At 42.8% G+C, this 22,527-nt stretch overlaps 1 protein-coding gene across 3 annotated transcripts in view; it reads right to left on the bottom strand.

Annotated features, from left to right (window-relative positions):
* Window positions 1-22,527, bottom strand: part of KCNT1 (potassium sodium-activated channel subfamily T member 1) — a 226,893-nt gene that overhangs the window by 33,967 nt on the left and 170,399 nt on the right. For all 3 annotated transcript variants that reach the window (XM_060251558.1, XM_060251560.1, XM_060251559.1), the window contains exons 17-19: window positions 14,368-14,517; window positions 12,364-12,602; window positions 2,099-2,315 (exon numbers count right to left, since the gene is read on the bottom strand). In XM_060251558.1, the coding sequence (XP_060107541.1) occupies window positions 2,099-2,315; window positions 12,364-12,602; window positions 14,368-14,517 (606 nt within the window). The remainder of the gene's footprint in view (window positions 1-2,098; window positions 2,316-12,363; window positions 12,603-14,367; window positions 14,518-22,527) is intronic.

The following is a 22,527-nucleotide window of genomic DNA, read 5'->3' as shown; positions in this document are numbered from 1 at the left end:
AGGGATGCAGCCCTGTTCTTTGGGGACCTGAAAACCCTTGATCTGAGGTGAGATCTGGAGGTGCAGCTAAATTAAATGATTAGCCAAGCAGTATATTTGTTCTAACTGCCCAGGCAGGTCAAAACTGCTGTTCCTTTCAGTGGGGGTGTTCCTTAAAGCAAAGCTAAACCAAGCAAAAGCTCCAGATAGTATCTGGGGACTTGAACGCACCCTGGTGCTTTTCAATTATTGCACGGATACCAAAGATAGACGGGAGGTAATAAAAAAAGACCTCTGCAGATTATGCTCAGATACAAGAGATGCTTAAACTTCCTTTAAACTGTGGCATTGCAGGGTTTTGTGGCTGGGTAAAATCCTTATATCCAAAATGAACATTTTGCATTGCCAACCATTTGGCTCTGCCCTTCTTGACCCCTAGGATAGCCCAACCAGATCTTGAAGAAAAATCACATCCAGGATTGCCTTATAGCCTTTGTTCTGTAGCAGTTTGGTAAACCCTCCTTCCCCAAGACTAAAAAACCTGAGGTCAGCAGCACCACTGTAGAAGACTGGCAGTATGGTGTAGTGGTTATAGCGGTGCAGACATTGGCATTCAGAGCCCCGAATGGAACTCACCCCCTGAGATTGAATCAGTCACTCTGTCAGCCTAACCTACCACATATGCTCAGTGTGGGGATGGAGAGGGGAGGGAAGAATTACATATCCCATCGAGCTCCTTGCACAAAGGGTAAGATAGTAAAACTCAGCAGGTGAATCGCAAGCCACAAGCACAGTGGAGATGGAAAGAATCTGATATGCACGAGAAATGGCTTCCTTAGGTGTCCTGCTGCTCAGTTTAGATGGGCAATGCAGATCTGAGGCTTGTACAGAGGGAGATGGCAGGTGACCAGCTTTCTGATCACTCAGTTCCTCAGCTAGATGACTTCTGGTCGCTGGGTTTGTCTCTGCTGGCCTGAAGCGCCTGCAGTTCCCCACTCTGACCAGTTAGTGGCGTAGTGAATTAGACCCTGACTTGAAATTCTCCATGTTTTTGCCTGCACGTAAGGATTTGTTTGGGTTTCTTGCAGGGCCAGCTCTGGACTGGCACCCTAGACAAAGCTAGGTTCTGGTGCCCCCCACTGCACTGATAACATCACCGAGTCACATGGGGGGCACCCAATTTGGTACCTCCCAAAGACTGGCACCCTAGGCAATCACCTCGTTTGCCTAGTGGCAGGGCCAGCCCTGGTATCTTGATGGGGCGGCATTTGAAGTCCCGCTGAAACTCCAGGGGCTAGTTTGAGAGCCTCAAGCAGGGCCGGTGCCAGGCTTTTTGGCGCTCTAGGCGAGGCTACTTACTTGTGCCTCCCTCCCTCCCTCCCCCACCAACCAACTGACTGGTTGACTTCCTTCTTTTCTACCCCATTGGGACCCAAAGCAGCTTCCAAGGCTGAGCTCTCGTCCTCCACTATAGTCTCACAACAACCACAGTCCCATGGGGCAGATCAGCCTGAGAGAGAAAGTACACTGCCCAAAGTCACCCACTCAACTCCCAGGGCAGAGAGAGGATTCGAGCCTTGATCTCCCATATCCTAGTCTGACACTTTAACCTCTGCACCACCCTCTCCTTGGCACTAGATGGTGCCCTAGGCAGCCACCTATTTTGCCAATTCCTTAGCGCTGGCCTTGGCCTCATGAGCGTGGCTCAGGCAGAAGAAGCTTGCAAGAATCCCACAGGAATCTAGCCAGGGATCTAAAAACACACATGCACTTACAGCCTAGTTCACAAACACAGCAGGAGAGGTGGTGAAATGTCCCAGGCCTACATTGCTTCACACTGCAGGTAGGGTGTGGCATGACTGAATGCTTCTGTCTCAAAGACAAACATTTCCCTGCAAGTTAGACACTAGCAAGCAAGAGAGCTAGCTAGGATAGGCACTTGACACCCTAGTTTTTGACATGCAGGGAACATTTTTAAAAGGCAAAGAAAAATTCAAATCATGTGATTCCAGCAGCTGCATTCTGACACAACGCAGCCCGGGAACCATTTCCTCAACTTCACCAGCTGCCCACGCGACTCTAAGCCTGAAACAAAGAGATTAACTAATGGCTCACTAACTCCATAACAGTCAGGCCTTCATCGTCTGACTGAGTCATCTCGTCCTCTGATTGGTCGCTGAGCATATCACAAGGTAAGAGGGAAGAACTGTCGGCCACCTCCAGGACCGGGCCGATGCTAGGCCTCCTTTTCCCTGAGCCGTTCTCCGCCGGCAGGGTGAGCTTGCTGTTGTTGGCAGGCCGACATTCTGTGTTCTGCAGATCCATGGCCACCGTGCCTGAAACAGAAAAAGAGGAGCCATCAGGCATTGGCTATTTGCTCATTAAACCAACAGTTAGCTTGTGGGGGGCTTTAGAATTGCCAGCCCCCAGTCCCAGCAGGGGATTTCAGGGGATAGCGGGATATTGCCGTGTGATGTCCCCAGCATGGTGACATCACCTGGAAGTGATGTCACTGTCAAGGATATCACATGGAGCATGCTCTGGTTTTGGGGCAAACTCTAAGGCTCAAGCCCAATTTAACCATAGAGTTTGCCTCAAAACCAGAGCATCCCCGGGCAACGTCCCCAACATGATGACATCATCCCATTGGGGACATCATGTGACATCCCTGCCTATCCCTGAAATGTGCCAAATCTCCCTGCTGGATGGGCAAGGGGACCTGGCATCCCGGGGAAGGGCGACTACAGTAACTTCAAGCCAGTGGGCAGAACCCTCTAGCAAGGATTCAGAAAACCCACAGCAAGTGATCATTTCCTCTTTCCTCCTCAACCTTGCTTGATGAGAAACAAAGTAATTAACATTTACTGCCATTCTCACCATCATTCTCCAATCCTGACCAGTTTATTGCCTTCTGGTGTTTTCCCGCAACTTATACTATCCAGACCAAACTGTTCTTCTTTCAATTTGTTAATTTCACTATTTTGCCATTGGAGTCTACTATTTTGCATGCTTAACCGCAACCCACAAGCTAAATGTAGCACTGCTAACTGTATTCCCATTTCATTGTCTGACGAAGTGTGCTTTCAGCACACAAAAGCTTACATTCTCAATAAAACTTTGTTGGTCTTAAAGGTGCTACTTCACTCCAGCTTTGTTCTATTGCTTCAGACCAACACGGCTGCCCACCTGAAGCTATCTCCTCAATTCCAGTTTAACTAGGAGAATTTCTAAGCATAAATCTAACGCTTGTGTAATTTGCTGCATTTCTCCAGCTGCCACCAGCAAGGGATAGGAAGGAAGGGTTGCCAAATCCAGGTTGAGAAACTCCTGGAGATTTGGGGGTAGAGCCTGGGGAGGACAGGGATCTCAGTGGGGTACAATGCCAGAGAGTCTACCCTCCAAAGCAGCCATTTTCTGCAGGGGAACTGATCTCTGTAGTCTGGCAAAGGAAAGGTCCCCTGTGCAAGCACCAGTCGTTTCTGACTTTGGGGTGACTTTGCTTTCACAATGTTTTCAAGGCAGACTTTTTACGGGGTAGTTTGCCATTGCCTTCCCCAGTCATCTACACTTGCAAGCTGGGTAATCATTTTACTGACCTCAGAAGGATGGAAGGCTGAGTCAACCTTGAGCTGGCTACCTGAAAACCCAGCTTCCACTGGGGATTGAACTCAGGTCGTGAGCAGAGCTTAGGACTGCTGTACTGCAGCTTTAACACTCTGCGCCATGGGGCTCTTTGTCTGGAGATAGCTGTAATTCCAGGGGATCCCCAGGTCCCATCTTGAGGTTGGCATCCTTACCATTTCCCCCTCTATGTTACTGATGCACATGTGCAAAGACGCAAATGTATAATCTGCTCTCAATTTGACTGCATGTAGGGCTGCATCAATATTCTTTTTTGCCCTGTACAATTACATCGAGACTTCTGTTGTTCTTCAGTGTTTTACTGTGAAGCCCTCTTGCACATTGGTGGACACAATGCACAAAAAGAACCTTGATTCTTCAGCAAGGTTGCTCTTTGCAGTGTTTTATTAGTGCATTTTTGCAACTGGGGAAAAGACACACTGTGATGAAGCTGAAAGCTACCATAGACTGCATACACACGGGGTTTGTTGCCAAGATGTGGCAATTAAAATGGAACAGCAGATGATTCCTAATGCTTCAGCTCCACTTTGGAGGAGAAGAATTTCAGAAACATCCCTAGCTAGGAGGGCTTCCTCAGGACATTTGCTAAAATTTACCCCTTTGGTGGTCCTCCTGGACCAAATCAAGGTCTTGGGTTGCTTTTATGGTGCAGTCAGATTGAATCCTGGTGCAAAAGTCAGCCCTACCAGCTACCTTTGCATAGACCCGAACAATTTTCAAAGACCAAAGGTGCAAAATCAATCAATCATAATAAAGTAACCTGGGTCCAGAGAGTGTACAGACAGCCCTGTGTAGGATCCCCACAGACAGCCCTCACTGCTCTGGCAGTGGTTAGTTTAGTGGTGAGCCCATGGAAAGTCCTCCTCGAATGCTGTTCCTAGGCTGTGGCACTCCCTCTGCCAGAAGAGATGTTCTGGGCCTTTCAGAAGTGTGTACAATTATTTATTTATTATTTGAATTTCTATTCTGCCCTCTCCAAAATGGGATCAGGGTGGATTACAGTCAAGTTAAAACAATTAATTAAAACCACATAATTAAAATGTATATCAACATGGTTTCCATCTGGTGCCACTGGGTCTATAGAGACCATCAACTTTAAGCCAAAATTTGGGCCTTAAATGATGGTAGGTTCAGCTGCAGCAGGGGAAGCCAGATGGTTTATTCCAGAAAGGCTTTTGATCGTATTGGATGCTGCGATTGTTCTGCATGGATCTTTGCTTTCCAATTTGATTCTGTTTTATGTTTTTAAGATTTTTTTAAAAAATACTTTTCATCTAATCATGCTTTCTATGTCCTATTGTAAGCCGCTTGGTGCATTTAATATGAAACCAAGGTACCCATTTGCTAAAATAATGGGGAGAGGGGGAAATTACTTCCCCCACCCAGTTTCTTTGGAAAATCTTGTCTGAATTCATTAATCGTTTGGGAGCTCTCATTTGATGCTTGTTGTCAGTGGTGAGGGGAACAGAAAAATGTCTGACACATTCAACAATACAAAAGTCTCAAGCAGGGATAACTGCTTGAGTTTTCTCAACCCTCCTTTTCACCCTCCCCCTCCCCGCCTTTTCAGGGATCTTTTTAGTCTTAAATGCAAAGCATTCTTTATTCCACAAAGCGAACATAGATGGGTAATAACCAGGATGGAGGATTGATACAAAGCAATGTTATTAGCCCCATCACGCCCAGTCGTCTGGGTAACTGTCTTGGGCTCTGTCGTGAATCATAGTTGCCATTGAAAACCGCCCCGATGCTAATTGGCAGGCCTGAGGAGGCAGAGGCAGGGAAAACGGGAAGAATAATCCTTGAAGTTGTTTGGAGGAAGGGAGTGGGGAGGAGAGCCTTTCATTGAGCCTGAGGTGTGGGCGGAAAGGAGCTGCTGTTGTGGAGGGGAAATGATTCAGGGACTGCAAAAAATAGGCTCGCTGTAGCACACCCACCGCTCTCTCTGAGTGACATCACACGGCCTTGACACGGTCTCACAAGGATGTTTCAGCAAGCGCTGGAAATAATTGACTACCCAGAACTCTCCTGTGTGCTCTGACGGGCACATATTCCCTGAATGTTCACTTCAATATTTAGATCCCACTTTTCTTCCCAACAGGCAATTTACGTCAGTTTATTCTCTATTTTATCCTCACAGCAGCCCTGTGAGCAGGGCTGGCTCTAGACTGTCTGGCCTCTAGGCAAGGCTAACTTTTGGTGCCTTCCCCCTTGCACTGATAACATCACCAATTCACATGGGGGGTGCCCAATTCATCACCTCTAGAAGGCCAGCACCCTAGGCAGTCACCCCTGCCTGTGAGGTAAGTGAGGCTGAGAGAGCAACATTCCATAGCAAAATAGGGATCTGAACTTAGGTTCCCCACTCCAGATCTTAACTTTAACAGTGGCACTTTCTTTAGATTTTTGTCAAACATTCCATGCAAATCTGATAATCTGAATTTGACGCCTGATAATATGTAGATCAGCCCTCCCCCCCAACTTTTGGTGGGCAATTGCTGCTGAGGCCAATCAGAGGCCCTCATGGGTTTCCAAGACCCTGGACCAAGTGTGGCCAAACTTGCTTAATGTTAAGAGCCACATAGAATAAATGTCAGATGTTTGAGAGCTGCAAGACATTAATGTTTGAGAGCCACAAGATGAAGGAAGGAAGGAAGGAAGGAAGGAAGGAAGGAAGGAAGGAAGGAAGGAAGGAAGGAAGGAAGGAAGGAAGGAAGGAAGGAAAGTGGGAGAGGGAGGAGGGAGGGAGAGGTGGGAATAAAGCAACTTTAAATGCATTCTCCAAGCTGCTGGCTGGCTTGGATAAGTGATTTAAAGAGAGAAATCTCTTTAAAGAGAGAAATGGGAGGGATGGTGGCTCAGTAGTAAAGCATCTGCTTGGTAAGCAGAAGGTCCCAGGTTCAATCCCCAGCATCTTCAACTAAAAAGGGTCCAGGCAAATAGGTGTGAAAAACCTCAGCTTGAAACCCTGGAGAGCCACTACCAGTCTGAGTAGACAATACTGACTTTGATGGACCAAGGGTCTAATTTAGTGTAAGGCAGCTTCATATGTTCATATGTTAAATGTCTTCTCCAAGCCAGCCGATGGGGTAGTGAGGGCTTTGAGAGCCACACAATATGTGTGAAAGAGCCACAAGTGGCTCCTGAGCTGCAGGTTGGCCACCCCTGTCCTAGACGGACAGTCTAACTACTACACTATGCTGGAGGTAGTATAAATTAACCAAACTCAACTACTGGATATTGTCTGCCACGTTGGGCTCATATGAAGTTGTCTCATGCCATGCTAGACACTTGGTATTCTTAGCTCAGTGCTGTTCATACTGTCACCAGCTTTCCAGAGTCTCAGCCAGAAGTTCTTTTCCAATGCCTGCTACCTGACATCCTTTGAACTGGAGATGCAGGTACCGATCCTGGGATCTTCTGCGTGCAAAGTATGACTCTACCACTGAGGTGCAGCCCCTGTATTGCCTTTCTCCCCACTCGCTGGACTCAGCAGTGAAACAATTCTTCCTCCCTCAAACAATCCAAAACAATCCAGATCTATACAACTGATTGACAGGAATTCAAACATACCTGGACCCTTGAAAAACAATACACAATATTTTATACCATTTGAATGTAATTGCATCCCAACATAAATGAAAAAGGTCTAATCTTCTACAGAATATTTCTAACCCTTAAGTCTACTGTAGGTTGCCAGATCTGGGTTGGAAAATACCTGGAGATTCTGGGGGTGGAGCCTGTAGAAGGTGGGAACCTCAGCAAGAAATAACGCTGAAGTTCATCCTCCAAATAAGCCATTTTCTCCATGGGAACTGACCTTGTTTACCTAGAGATCAGTTGTAATAGTAGAAAATCTCCAGTTGCCACATGGAGGCTGGCAACCCTAGCTCTGCCATGGAGCATTTCATTCAGACTAGCCAGAGTGAAATGCTGCAGCTAAAGCAAAGTATTTTACTTCCATAAGCGAGAAACTTAATGGATTCTTTTTTAAAAAACCTGATCATATTTCTTAACCCAGATTTTTATCAGGAATCATAATCGCTGAGTTCTTGGCCGTAATTATTTGCATAAATCTTTCCCCCTTCAAGATTCAATATCGATATACACATGAGAGCATGAACAAATCACTTTCTCACATTGTTCATCATAGAAAATTCCCAAGGAGAGCATGTTCTTAAATTAAATTGGGGGGTTTTCATTGTCATAAAGATAGATCAAGATGGGCGGCCATGTCAGCCTGTCTATAGCAGTAGAAAAGAGCAAGAGTCCAGGAGCACCTTAAAGACTAACCAGATTTGCAGCAGGCGATAAGTCTTTAAAGTGTTTCTAGACTCTTTGCTCTTTTCATTTTAATAAACTGCATGAATCCAGACCTATGATCTCAGCTTAATTTCTTCACAGGTGAGGAAGGCATTTTTGAGAACCTGTGCTGTGGACTTTGGGGGTGGAGCCAGGAGACATCGGGGGTGGAGCCAGGAACAAGGTTGCGACAAGCATAATTGAATTCCAAAGGGAGTTTGGCAATCACATTTAAAGGGACTGCACACCTTTTAAATGCCTTTCCTCCATTGAAAATAATGGATAGGGGCACCTTCTTTTGGGGCTCATAGAACTGGATCCCCTGGTCCAATCTTTTTCAAACTTGGAAGGTATTTTGGGGAAAGGCTTCAGATGCTTTGCTGAAACTTTGGCATCTCTATCTCAAAACATAGCCCTCCCCAGAGCCCCATTATACCCTGTGGGAATTGGTCTCCATAGGGAATAATTGAGACCCCAGCAGACATCCCCCCCCTGCTGCTTTCTGAGGACTCTGAAGCGAGGGGAGGGCCTCCAAACCGGGTGATCCTCTGCCCCCACCTGGGGATTGAGCAACCCACAAAGAGCAACGCGGATGATAGAGCAGGGAATAAAGGTGAAACACCTCCGCGAAAACCAGCCTCTAGTCTAAATACATAAATGTCATAGTTTAACAGATTTTAGAAAAATATTCAAAGTGTATTCACAATCATAGGATATAAATACAGATAAAGAACATATACCCTCACCCGAAAGTCACTCAAAGACAACTCAATGTCCACAATCTTTCAATCACTGGAGGAAGGTAGAAATTCGAGTGGTAAAGTCTCATATGAAGAACGATGCTTCCAATCAAGAATGTCAGTGAAAAATATCATTCCGGGCTTCATTTTGGGCAGGAGCTCACAGGAGCAGAGCTCTGGAACCTCTAAATTTTATTGTGCTCTTTCTTTCTTCCCCCCCCACCCCTCAAATACTTGCTCCATTGTTCAAAGCCCCCTGTAAAAAATTTTCTGAATTCTAAGATCTGACAAACTTTCTAATATTCCACCCCCCAAAAAAAGGAAAAATAACCAAAACATATAAAGCAGACAGATGGAAATCTTCTTCATGCCAGTGTGACCATAGAGGAGAAAGTAATTTAAGAAGTATGATGAGAGTAAGGTTCTATTATAACAATTATAATACAAGAAGGATTTTAAGGGAGATGCTGAGCTGATGTAATTTAGTACACCTTCTGGTAATGTAAGGGGTTTGTGGCTTGTGCAAATGAGTTGTGCTAATGAGCTCCGGCACTTCTTTTCTACAAAATGACCCCTGCTTCTCATGTATTTGCCTTCCTTTCATCCTGGAAGTCAAGGCAATTTCCAGAGCTGGAGCTCCAAAGTCTCCTGTCCAGGAACTGACCAGATCCAAACCAACTTAGTTTCAGCAAAATACTGGGGGCCTTCCGACTCTACTCCAAGGCAAAATATGGCATATCCCATCTCAGGACCCCATTGGGAGATACCCCCCCACCTCGCTCATTGAGCTGGAATTGGTGCTGCTTGCTTTCAAATTTTTACCACTACAAGCATATACTGATTTAGTTTGCAAGTAGTGATTTTACTTAGCGTCTCTCTCCACCCCTGCCCCCGGATTGCTTGCTGAATGCAGACTCATTTTCTCGGAGAACAATCATCCTATGTGTCTTTCATCTTTTTGTGCAAAGATCCCCACTGTGATCTGGGTGAACAACAAGCAGATTGTATTTCGCAAATATATTGGTGTTTTGCTAGGAAGGCAATAAACCAGAGCAAGATAAGGCTGGCAGAGAGAAAATGGGGACACAGTTTAATGCATTTTTAGTCTTCAGCTCTGTCATCAGATGGGAGATTAATCTGGGTCTCACTTGCGCTTGTCCGAATGAAAATACCACCTTTCGTTTCTTTCTCCAAGCTGCTAGCCCTCATTTTTGCAAAATAATATATAAATGTATGACAATAAGATTTTATACTACAAATTCAAAGGTTTACCAGGAATTATAAAATGAAATTAAAATATGACTGAGTGCCCCACAAGCAGGTCTCGTGTTGGGCAGGAGCTCACAGAAGCAGAGCTCTGGAACCTCTACATTTTATTGTGCTCTTTCTTTCTTAAACCCCCCCCCCAAAAAAAAAACCCCAAAAAACTTGCTTCTGGGCTCCATTGTTAAACCCCCCTGTGAAAATTTTGCTGAACTCTAAGATTTGACAAACTTTCTAATATTTCCCCCCACAAAAAATTGGGAAATAATCAAAACATGATTATAACATAATCAAAACATAATCAAAGTGTGAAGATGACATGACACCCCTGGTGATATTGTCCTCTCCTCCCTGCCCACTGACTGCTGATGCAAGCTGTGTGAGTAAATCTAGTTCGCTTAAAAATAATAATAATGGTTAATTTCCCAGGTTAGCCTGATCTTGTCAGATCTTGGAAGCTAAGTAGGGTTGACCTTGACCGGAGCTTGGATGGGAGACCACCAAGAAAGTCCAGGGCCTCTACTGAGAGTAGCAAACCACCTCTGTTTGTCTTGTCTTAAAAACCTATAGGGTTGCTGCTAATGCACCCTTGAAGTCTTGTAAGCAAAAATCCTACTTCATGAGCTACTGGCATTGAAGTTGTGAGCTACTGCACAAATTAGTGTGCTCTGGGGCCATCCTTCTTGAGCTGACAAAAATGTGTGAGCCGGAGGATAAAATACTGTGAGCTAGCTCACACTTACTCAGCTTAGAGGGAACATTGGTTGCTACCATAAGTCAGGCGTGGCTTGGCGGGACTTTCTAGCACCAGTTAAATTCAGCAACACTTCGGCTGGAAACAGGCAGATACAGGATGGGAGTGGAAACTTGGAAGCATCAGAATTCTTTTGGGTTTCCTACACATACATGAGTGTATACTAGGATCTGGATGCCTGCTTCCACTTGGAGATTTAATATCTACAGATCCAAGGGAGAGAGCTGAAACTTGGGAAACTCCTTGATACCAAAAATGATGAGCTCAAGGTGGTTAACATACAAAAGTTAATCCTAAATGGAGAACAGAAGATTGTCCAACAAAAGAAGCTTGGAATGATCAATTAGCTGAATATGCTGTAATGGCAAAGTTAACAAATCAAGTGAACAAAAGACCAATGAAAGACATTCAGCAAAAATGGAAAGCATACTATTCATATATTAGTGGTAAAGATTAATAACTGAAGATAAGCTTGCCCCCCCTTGAAATAATTGAAGAGTCACAAGAATATGAGAGATCGGGACTATTTTCTAATTGATATACTTATTTTATTAATTAAGCCTAGCTTGTAAACTTTATGCTTTGGAGAAAGAATTATAAATGTAATGTAAAAATCATTATACCCAAGTACCAAAAGTAATGTGTTAGAATATATATAAAATAGTTTGTTAAAGTATACATATATGTTATGACAACTTTATTTAATTGAGCTAAGAGGGATACATTGGAATAACCTGATCTATGTATCATGCATTATATATTATGTAATATATATAGCAATGATGTCCTTGATGTATGAAAAAGACTTAGATGATTCAAGATCATTTTTGTATTCCCTCTCCCTTTCTTTCCTTTCTGTACTCCCTCCTTACATTCACAATAAAATTAAAATGCGGATTAACATACAATAGTTATTCCACAGTATCTCATAATCTGAATATATCATAATTAGAGTGCCAATAACTATGTCACTTTAAAACTCCAATATCATAACAAACAACTGCAACAGTATCTGCTAACTGTACCCTCACTCTTGAAGGGATAGTCCATGATAACTGGTGTTGGCTTCTTGTGCCTTTCCTTAACACAATATGACTCAAGCAATGAAAGTTTTGAAAATCAGGTGTTTGCCAATGCAAGATAATTCTTCCCTTCTATGAAATGCTGGAGTATATACCTTAGGAAATGTGAAAAAGAAAAACAAAGATGGACAATGTTGAAGGAGAAAGGATTAAATAAAAACCTGTGGGGCAATCACATTTCAACTACAGGGCACCTGCTTTGCAGACCGAGGTCCTGGGTTCAATCCATGGCACCTTGAAGTATCTTGGATAGCGGGTTTTGGAAATGACCCTTCAGGGCCCGGAACCACAGACAGACACTGCCAGTTGCAGAAGACAATCCTGAGCTAGATGGACCAGTCTGATGCACAGTGAGGCAAGTTCAGAAGAGACCCCAGTTCTGTAGCACAGCACCATGCAGAACGCCCCTGGATTGAGCCCTGTCAGTTAAAGTATCTCAGGCAAAAGAGGAGACTTACTTTGTCTGAAGTCCTGTCAGAGCAGACAGCACTGATGGATCAGTGGTTGGACTTGCTATAGGGCCGCTTCATGGGTATAACAATGCAATCTGGTCTCACAGCGCACCGCTAGGAAAGAAAAGACAGGGCCTGAGGCAACTCACCCATGCTAGCAATGATGCTGTGGACTGGTAACCTTGATGGTCCATCATAGATGCCCCTCCCAGAGAACCCTTTCTTCTTCTGCTTCTCTTCTTGTTTGAATATGAAGGCCGAGTTCTCCTCCTTGGTGATGTTGATGTAGAAGCAGGTGTCGGATGCTGACATGATGTGCCGTGGTCCAGGGTTGAGGAGGATGCTCTTGTTGTCCTCTCTCCTCACACCTATCAAGCAGACACCATACCTGAAAGAAGCACCCAAAGTTGTGTTGATGGAACCCAACATTCAACCACCATGTGGATATTTTTCAAAAGAAATGTAAGGTTGGGGGAGAGGAATACAATATACATTGTGGAAATAAATCTGGAAAACTAGAATATCTTAGTTTGGCCTGCCTTTCTTCTATCCTCTTGGTTTGGCTCCTTTCCCAGCAGTTTTGTCCTTTGCCCAGAGCTCCCTGATGGCACACAAACTAAATTCCCAAATTCAAACCTGCCACGCATTTGAATTCTAGGGTTTGCCCCTGTGGTGGACCTCCTGATGGCACCTGGGTTTTGGCCACAGTGTGACACAGAGTGTTGGAGTGGATGGGCTGTTGGCCTGATCCAACATGGCTTCTCTTAAGTTGCTAGCTCTGATTTGGAAAATTCCTAGAGATTTGGGAGGGAGGGTGGAGCCCCGGGAGGGTGTGGTTTGGAGAATAATTCCATAGAAACTAACCTCCATAGCATCTGTTTTCTCCAGGAGAACTGATCCCTAACATATGGAGATCACCTGTAATTCTGGGAAATCTCCAGACCCTCACCTGGAAGTTGGCAGCCCTAGACTCAGTTCTGATAGTCAGCAAGATTCATAAATATATCTTGAAGAAGAAGAATTGCAGATTTATACCTTGCCCTTCTCTCTGAATCAGAGACTCAGAGCGGCTTACAATCTCCTTTATCTTCCTCCTCCACAACAGACACCCTGTGAGGTGGGAGGGGCTGAGAGGGCTCTCACAGCAGCTGCCTTTTCAAGGACAACCTCTGCCAGAGCTATGGCTGACCCAAGGCCATTCCAGCAGGTACAAGTGGAGGAGTGGGAAATCAAACCTGGTTCTCCCAGATAAGAGTCCACACACTTAACCACTACACCAAATTGGCTGTCTCAAACCTGTCACTCTGGAAGAACAGAAAGGGGATATTCTCTGTTTCTATTTATCCTTTATATTTAAATGTATCTGAGGATACAGTCAAAGGGAGCTTGGACTCTCAAAAGGTTATTACTATAGATGTCTTATTGGTCTTTAATGAGCCCCGTGGCGCAGAGTGGTAAAGCTGCAGTAGTGCAGTCCATGCTCTCTGCTCACGACCTGAGTTTGATCCCAGTGGAAGCTGGGTTCAGGTAGCCAGCTCAAGGTTGACTCAGCCTTCCATCCTTCCGAGGCTGGTAAAATGAGTACCCAGCTTGCTGGGGGAAAAGCGTAGATGACTGGGGAAGGCAATGGCAAACTACCCTGTAAAAAGTCTGCCGTGAAAACGTCATGATGCGACGTCACCCCAGAGTCAGAAATGACTGGTGCTTGCACAGGGGACTATCTTTAAGGTGCTATTAGACTCAAACGTTTCTCAAATTTTCTTTTGTTACTGTTAGGCTTTTCTTTTTCTTGTTTAATTTATAGTTTTGATAAGAGTGCCTATGTCTCTTAACTTATTGTCCTATTTTCTTTCCAAGAAGAGCCTCAGTCCTGTTTTGCAGAGGACATGATATTCCTCCCTCCTCCATTTTATCCACACAACAAACTTAGGAAGAAGGCCAGGCTGAGAGAAAGTGGCTCAAGGCAAACCAATACGATTTGTGACTGGGGGTCCTCGTTTGATACAGCAGCCACTACACTTCACTGTCTCTCCAGGTGCCCTCATTCTTTCTCTTGGGGCACTCCCTCATCCCCTGCAAATCCGCTCTGATGCAGCACCCGGCTAGAGCTGCCCCCCTCCCCATTCCTGAGCACAATGCCATTTCTCTCTCACTTTTTGTGTGCGTGGAAAGATGCGTAGGTGAAGCTTTTCCCATCATACTCCATAAAAAACTTGCTGTCGCCCATCCGGATGTGGTACACCTCATTGCCTGAGCAGCGCCCGTACATTCTTTGCCACTGCTCTGGAGATTCTTGCCCTTCTCTGGAAACAGATGTTTGATTGGAAGAAACACCCATTAGGCTTTGAAGTCAGAATCCATAGCTCCTCAGTGTACTGTTGAACATGCATATTGAACAGGTTGGGCCAAACTTGCTTAACATAATTTATTTTCATTTTTTTATTTTATTTTATTGGATTTATATCCCACCCTCCCTGCCGAGGCAGGCTCAGGGCGGCCTTGTAGAATAAACGTCAGATGTTTGAGAGCCACAAGACAGGAAGGAAGGAAGGAAGGAAGGAAGGAAGGAAGGAAGGAAGGAAGGAAGGAAGGAAGGGGGAGAGAGAGAGGTAGATATAAAGCAACTTTAACTTTAAATGCATTCTGCAAGCTTGGCTTGAAGAAGTGATTTCAAGAGAGAAATGTCTTCTACAAGTTGGCCAATGTGGCAGTGGGGGTTTCAAGAGCCACACAATATGTGCAAAAGAGCCACATGTGGCACCCGAGCCACAGTTTGGCCACCCCTGATACAGAGGAACACAGCTGCTTTATACTGAGTAAAGAATACTGGTCCATCTAGCTCAGCATTACCTCCTCTGGAATAGCTCTCAGGCAGAGCAAGAGCAGGTACCTGCCACCCATAAGCATTTACTTGAAGATGCCAAGGAGGGAATGAAGGAGGGGGAGGAGGAGGAGGTTTGCATTTATACCCCTCTCTTCACTCAGAGTCTCAGACTGGCTTTCAATTTCCTTCCCTTCCTCTCCCCACAACAGACACCCTGTGAAGTATGTGGATTTAAGAGAACTCTCAGAGAACTGCTCTTAAGAGAACAGCTCTGAGAGAACTGTGACTGACCCAAGATCACTCTGGAAGCTGCATGTGGAGGAGTGCATTTGCATAGGCGATGAAAGTCTCATGGAGAATGCTTGCATGGCTTTCCATTTAATTGGTAATTAAAATACTAGTAATCCTGCCTTCTTCTCCATCAAGAGCAACGTGGGGCAGCTTACAGGGCCAGTAGACACCAACCCCCCCACCCCACATGTTTATTCTCAAAATGAAGAAGAAGAGTAGTTGGTTTTTATGTCCCGTTTTTCTCTGCCTTAAGGAGTACAATAACTTTTCCTTTCTCTCCCCACAACCACACACCTCATGAGGCTGGTCGGCCTGAGACAATTCTGAGAGAATGGAGGCTGGCCCAAGGTCACCTAGCAGGCTTCAGGTGAAGAAGGAGAAGAAGAGTTGGTTTTTATACCCCCCCCCTTTTATCTACCCTAAGGAGTCTCAAAGCAGCTTACAATCGCCTTCCTTTTCTCTCCCCATGACAGTCACTTTGTGAGGTAGGCAGAGCTGAGAGAGTTCTGATAGAACTGAGACTGGCCCAAGGTCACCCAGCAGGCTTCATGTAGTGGAGGAGGATGTGGAATCAAACCCAGTTCTCCAGACTGGAGTCCACCACTCTTAGCCACTACACCATGCTGGCTCTCTGAGATGTAAGTAAAGCTGAGTGACCAGCCCCAGTGAGTGACCAGCCCCACACATTAAACCATTGTTCCTGAACATACAAAAGTACAGCATCTGATTCTCAGTCATAGAACAAAGCAGTAGACAAGTGCACCTTTAAGACCAACTAAATTTTATTTAGAATGTAAGCTTTCGTATGCTCTTAAGCAGACTTCATCAGACAAAATCTGCTTAATTTTGGAGAGGGACGGTGGCTCAGTGGTAGAGCATCTGCTTGGGAAGCAGAAGGTCCCAGGTTCAATCCCCGGCATCTCCAAAAAAGGGTCCAGGCAAATAGGCGTGAAAAACCTCTGCTTAAGACCCTGGAGAGCCGTTGCGAGTCTGAGAAGACAATACTGACTTTGATGGACTGAGGGTCTGATTCAGTATAAGGCAGCTTCATACGTTCATATGTTCATAAGAGCATACGAAAGCTTACATTCTAAATAAAACTTAGTTGGTCTTTTTTTTTTTTTTTTTTTTTTTTTTGTGTGAAAAATTTTCATTTATTAAGGTTCAGGGAAAAACAATACAAACAAGAAAATCAAGAAACACCAACAAAAAATACAAAGAAGGGAAAACAGAAAAACATAAATCCCATACCCACCCATCTCCCACCACCACCCATCTTCCACCACCACCTGTGAAAGGAGCTTTAGGAGCATATAAGGATATTAAATCTACTGTCTCAAATCATATCCCATACTTTTCGCCCATATATACACTGGTTCCCAAGTTTTAATACATTCTTGCCAGTTTCCATCTCTCAACCTTATAGTTAGAACATCCATTTCGGCAGACTCCAGTAATTTAAACAAGAATTCTTCTTTACACGGGGTTTGGGGGGATTTCCAATATTTTGCAAAGAGGATTCTGGCTGTTGTAATCATATATATTACAAGTTTTTTCTCACTCTGTGTTAAGTTTTCTCTACATACACTTAACAAATACAGTTCGGGTAAGTGTTTCAACCTTTTCTTTAAAATCTTCTGGATCCATATACTTATTTGTATCCAGAATTTTCTAGCAATTTCACAGTTCCACCAAATGTGGTAAAGTGTCCCTCTAGCTTTTTTACATTTCCAACATTTGTCGTTATAGGTTGGGTTCATTCTGGCTAATCTCGCTGGAGTCAGGTACCACCTATACATCATTTTATATAGGTTTTCTTTGAATACTACTGATTTCGTCAATCTAATATTATATTTCCAAATCTTTTCCCATTCTTCTAATTCGATCGAATAGCCAAAGTCCTGTAACCACTTTATCCAGCTCTCTTTAACCGTTTCCGACTGCATTTCCATCTCCAATAGCCAACTATAGACTTTTGAAATAAGATTTTTGGGTTCTTGTATCATTGTGTCAAATTCATTTACTTTGGCATCTTTAGGAAAGCCCACGCTTTTGTCAGATTGATATCTTGACTTAATTTGGCATCTGACCCACCAGTCCGAGATTATGTTTGTTTCCAAATTTAAATTGTTTTTACTATCTAATAGGATTGAATAGTTTTGAGGATTTTCCCAATCATATAAATTAGGGTGGGTAGTTGCTTCCACTGGTGAGACCCACAATGGAGTATATGTATAAATTTTCTTTTTAATCTCAAACCAAGTTTTATAAATTGCTCTTCGAACTTCATGTGCCTGGAAATTGTTGTTTTTTGGGGAGGTCTGGTACCAAATGTATGCATGCCAGCCTTTAGTTAAACCTGCTCCCTCTAAAACTAGTAACCTTTTGTTTTCTAGGAGACACCAATCTCTGACCCATGCTAAGCAAGAGGCTTTGTAATATAAATACCAGTTTGGTAAGGCCATGCCCCCTCTTAATTTGCTCTCTTGGAGAATTTTTAACTTAATCCTTGGCTTCTTGTTTTGCCATATAAAAGTCAAGATCATTTTATTAAGTTTTTGAAAGAACGAGTTGGGTAGTTGGACAGGAATCATCTGGAATAAGAATAGGATTCTGGGCAGAATGTTCATTTTTGCTGTGGCTATTCTTCCTAAAAGGGAAATTTGTAGGTCTCGCCATTTCTCCAGATCTGTTTCAATTTCCTTTAAAATCTTTTCGTAATTATCACAGTAGAGAGATTTCACATCATTTGTTAAATAAATTCCCAAATATCTAATTTTCTTTTCTTTTTTAAAGCCCGATTTATCTTCTAATTGTTTAATTTGTTCTTTAGTCATGTTTTTAGTTAGAAATTTGGTTTTCTGTGTATTCACCTTAAATCCAGAAACTTCTCCAAAGTGTTGCAAATTCATTTTTAGTTTATCAATCGAAGAGATAGGATCCTCTAGAAAAAACAGCAAGTCGTCTGCAAATGCTTGGATCTTAAATTCTTCGTTCTTTACCTTCAGGCCTCTAATTTCAGTATCCTCTCTTATTTTTTGAATCAAGAATTCTATTGTAGTTACAAAAAGAAGAGGGGAGAGAGGACACCCTTGTCTGGTCCCCTGTTCTATTTCCACAAATCCAGAATTATTTCCGTTTATGTTAATCCTTGCATTTTGCTTAGTATATATAGCCTCAATCATCTTCTTAAAATTTTTGCCACAACCAACAGCTTCCAGTACTTTGCTCATGAAATTCCAGTTCACGTTATCGAACGCTTTTTCTGCATCCAGTGAAATTCCTGCAAATTGTTTATCCGGATGGTCTTTATAGTATTCTAAGATGTTCAAAAAATATCTTAAGTTCTGCCGCATCATTCTTCCGGGTATGAAACCCGTTTGGTCTTCTTGCACTATGTTGGTTACTGCTTTCTTGAATCTATTTGTCAATATCGTAGCGAAAATTTTATAGTCTGCATTTAGGAGAGAGATTGGCCTATAATTCTTGATTTCCTTAGACTCTGTTCCTTCTTTATGAATTAATGTAATCAACGCCTCTCTCCAAGATGTTGGAATTATTGCTGACTCCTGAATTTTCTCCAGCAATTTTTTGTAGGGAATTAAGAGTATATCTTCAAAGGTTTTGTATACTTCCACCGGAAGACCATCCAGACCGGGCGTTTTATTGGATTTCTGTTGCTTAATTGCTTCAATTACCTCGTGGATTGTGATAGAGCTATCCAATGCCTTCTGTTGTTCTTTCGTAATTTGTTTCACATTAATACTTTGAATATATTCATCTTGCCGTTGTTCTTCAATCTCCTGTTTTTTATATAGATTTTGGTAAAAACTTTTGACTATTTGTTCCATTTGATCTTCCTTTGTAGTTTCTTCACCTTCTTGATTTATAAGTGATCTTATGATTTTTTTTTTTTTTTCCCTTTTCCTTTTTGAGCTTATATGCTAGCCATCTGCTTGTTTTATTTGCATTTTCAAAAAGGTTTTGCTTGGTCCATTTCATTTTTCTTTCCAGTTCTTCTGTTAGCCATAAATTAATTCTGTGTTGCGTAGCTTGTATTTTTGCTTTTATCTCTTTCGTATTCTTAATTTTCTGTTGTCTCTCTTGCTCTTTTAGGTCTTTCACTAACTCATTAAATAATTTCATCCGTTCCCGATTTCTTTTTGCCGTGAAGCTAATAGCCATCCCCCTAAAAAAAGCCTTGAAAGTATCCCAAATATTTTGGATGCTGGTATCTTCTTCCACATTACGCTGAAAAAATTCTTTTATTTCTTTTTTCGCCTCTTCCAAGAAAGTTGCCTCTTTTAAAATTTGGGTGTTCAAAGTCCAGCGACTATTCCTTGATGGACAATGTATCATCACTTGCAATGGATTATGGTCGGCAAATGTTTTCGGGAGAATGTTGGCTTGCTTGACTTGCGGAATCAGGCCTATCATCATCCAACACATGTCGATTCTGGACCAGCACCTGTGAGCTTGTGAAAAATGTGTAAAATCTTCTGCTTGTGGGTTCTTAACCCTCCAGATATCAATAAGACTTAACTCCTCAACCATCTTGAAGAAAGCCTTTGGCAAGACACTACGTGATGGATTTTTCTTTAACTTTTCAAATTTTTTATCTTTATGAGCGTCAAATACGGCGTTAAAATCTCCTATAATGCAACAGGCTTCCGTTTGTAATTCCACTAGTTACTCATGCACATTTTTATAAAAGTTTTCTTGCTTGTCGTTCGGTGCATATATGTTTACAAGCAATATCTTTTTTTTGTTAATTATTGTTTCTATTATCAGGATCCTTCCCATTTCATCTTTATAAATCAGTTTGGAATCTATATTTTGGTGAACATATATGGCTACTCCTCTCCTCTTTCCTTCATCACACGAGTAATATAGATGTCCCAATCTTTTATTTTGTAGAAACTTCTTATCACTTTCTTTTATGTGTGTTTCCTGAAGGCAAATTATTTGAGCTTTAGTTTTCTGAAGTTGTAAAAAGGTTTTCCTTCTCTTCTTTGGTTCATTTAAGCCGTTCACATTTACCGATACAATCTGTAGTCCCGCCTTTTTATTCATCCTAATATCGTTTTACTTCCTTCTGTTGCTCTTTGGTCTCTTTTAGTAAATTGTCTTGTTCTGACTCCTTCTCTTCTAAACTTGTAGCTGTCTTCTGCTTCCTTTCCACACAGATCTGTTTCTTCTTCTTGATCTTCCCCTATATCAGAACTCTGGTTGCTTGAAGCTACAAAACTGCTCCAGAACTCTTCCATTTTTTCCAGAGTAGTAATGTTATGTCTCTTGGCCTGGTACGTAAAAAAGATTCCTTCTGGCACCAGCCATCTAAATTGAATTGCCTGCTTCAATAGCCAGCTGGTCAATTTCTTATATCCTTGTCTTCTTTGGCGAATTGTCCATGGAACATCTTTCAATGCTTTGATATTAATATTTTGCCAGGATAAACCTTCGTCTCTTGCCTTTTTTTGGATCTTTTCACAGGTCGCTCTTCGGACAAACCTTACTAAAACTTCTCTTGGTAGGTTATGTCTTCTGGAATAGGAGGAAGATATTCTCCTTGCCCAATCAATCTCACTCTTTCCTTCCTCCAATAATTTCTCTTCCTCTGTATTTAATATCTCCAAAATTTTATCCTCCAAGTTCTCTCCTCTATCTTCTGGGATATTCTGGAATCTTAGTACATATGCCGCCTTCTCCATTTCTAATTTCGCTACCTTGTCTTCCAACTCTACTAATTCATTTTGACTCTCCCGTACCGTCACTGTAGTGGCTTTATTTTGTTCTTCCAGTCTTTCCACCTTAGCAACCAAGCTATGCACTTGCTGTGTGTTAGCTAATAGCTGTTTTTGAAAATCGTCCATTTTGTCATTGGTTTTTTTGATCTCCCCCATCAGGTCCATTTTCATCGCTTCCAGAGCTTCTTGGCTTTGCTTAAAGCTTGCCACCATTATTGCTTGCAGCTTCTCTATAGCTTCCTGATTATCTGTTGATGGTAAGGTTCTTTGACCTCCTGGTGAGGTGCCCTGGCCCACTTTTTTAATTTTGGCCTCCATCTGTCTTTCTTTTTTTTCCTTATCTCCCATATCCTTAGTCTTTCTGCTCAGTTAGACAGTTAGAGTAACTTTCTCCTGTCTTTATATTGCTTCTGTTCAATTATTCTTATTCACCGCACAAAGCACCAATCATCTGTTACAATTATTAATCACGGCCCACAGCAATTACTTCTGGATATTAGCATATATTGACCATTCAGCAATTATGTGTCGTTTTGACTGCTACTAATAATTACTTAAATCAAATCAAATCCCCACCATTTCATTTTGTTGTTTCTCCCCCAAAATCAATAAATCAATTTCATTGGTAAATCAATTCCACCCTACGTCAATACCTAAACAGATAATTAATTGTAAATCAGTATCTCCTCCCCTAGCCTTTCTTCACTTTAACAATTCATTATTTGGCATTAATATAGTATTCAAAATTCAAACTTCATCAAACACAACTCACAATTCAGCAGCAAGGCGGTATGAACATTACAGCTAAGAACCACTGTTTATTTAGGGTCCAGTCTTATTGGTTTTACTTTATTTTCTTTCTTCTTTCTTCTTATTGTCTTCTTATCTTCCTCTTCCTTTCTTCTGTCTTCTTTCTCCCCTTTTATTCAACCGCTTACAGTCTACTTCAGGAGAGTTATTATATATAGTCTTAGTCTTAGTTTCTGCCTCAGTTCCTCCGGTTCTTATATCCTTTTATTTCTCACCCTTTCTTCAAGGGAGGGACAGCCGCAGAGTTCCCTGCTAAAAACTGTCTCTCCCTCACTTGATTAATCCTTGATTCTGTCTCTCCTTTTCTTCCTCTCCTTCTCTCCTTCTCTTTCTCTTTCTTTTTCAGTCTTATTAACCGTTTTTCACTTTCCAAACACCTTCTATATTCTCATTACTAGTCTTTAACTCTTAGCCCGCTCTCAGCCACCACTTTCTCTTTCACTCACCGCTCTGCGCCATCTTCCACCATGCCGCCTCGCTCCGCACCATACACCAGGCTGTTACTCCCCGACTCTCCGTTCACCACATCTGTTCAACAAACCCGTTGCTGTTGCTGTTCCTCTACTTCACCGCTTCCTCATTTCGCCGCCCGCTTTCGTGTCTCCTCCCGTCCAGTCGCCCCGACGCCCCGGTACCTTCTC

The sequence above is a fragment of the Heteronotia binoei genome, chromosome 12, assembly GCF_032191835.1.
Source record: "Heteronotia binoei isolate CCM8104 ecotype False Entrance Well chromosome 12, APGP_CSIRO_Hbin_v1, whole genome shotgun sequence".
Classification (NCBI taxonomy): Eukaryota; Metazoa; Chordata; class Lepidosauria; order Squamata; family Gekkonidae; genus Heteronotia; species Heteronotia binoei.
The sequence above is the reverse complement of the archived record's forward strand: the minus strand, read 5'-3'. Positions and strand labels throughout refer to the sequence as shown.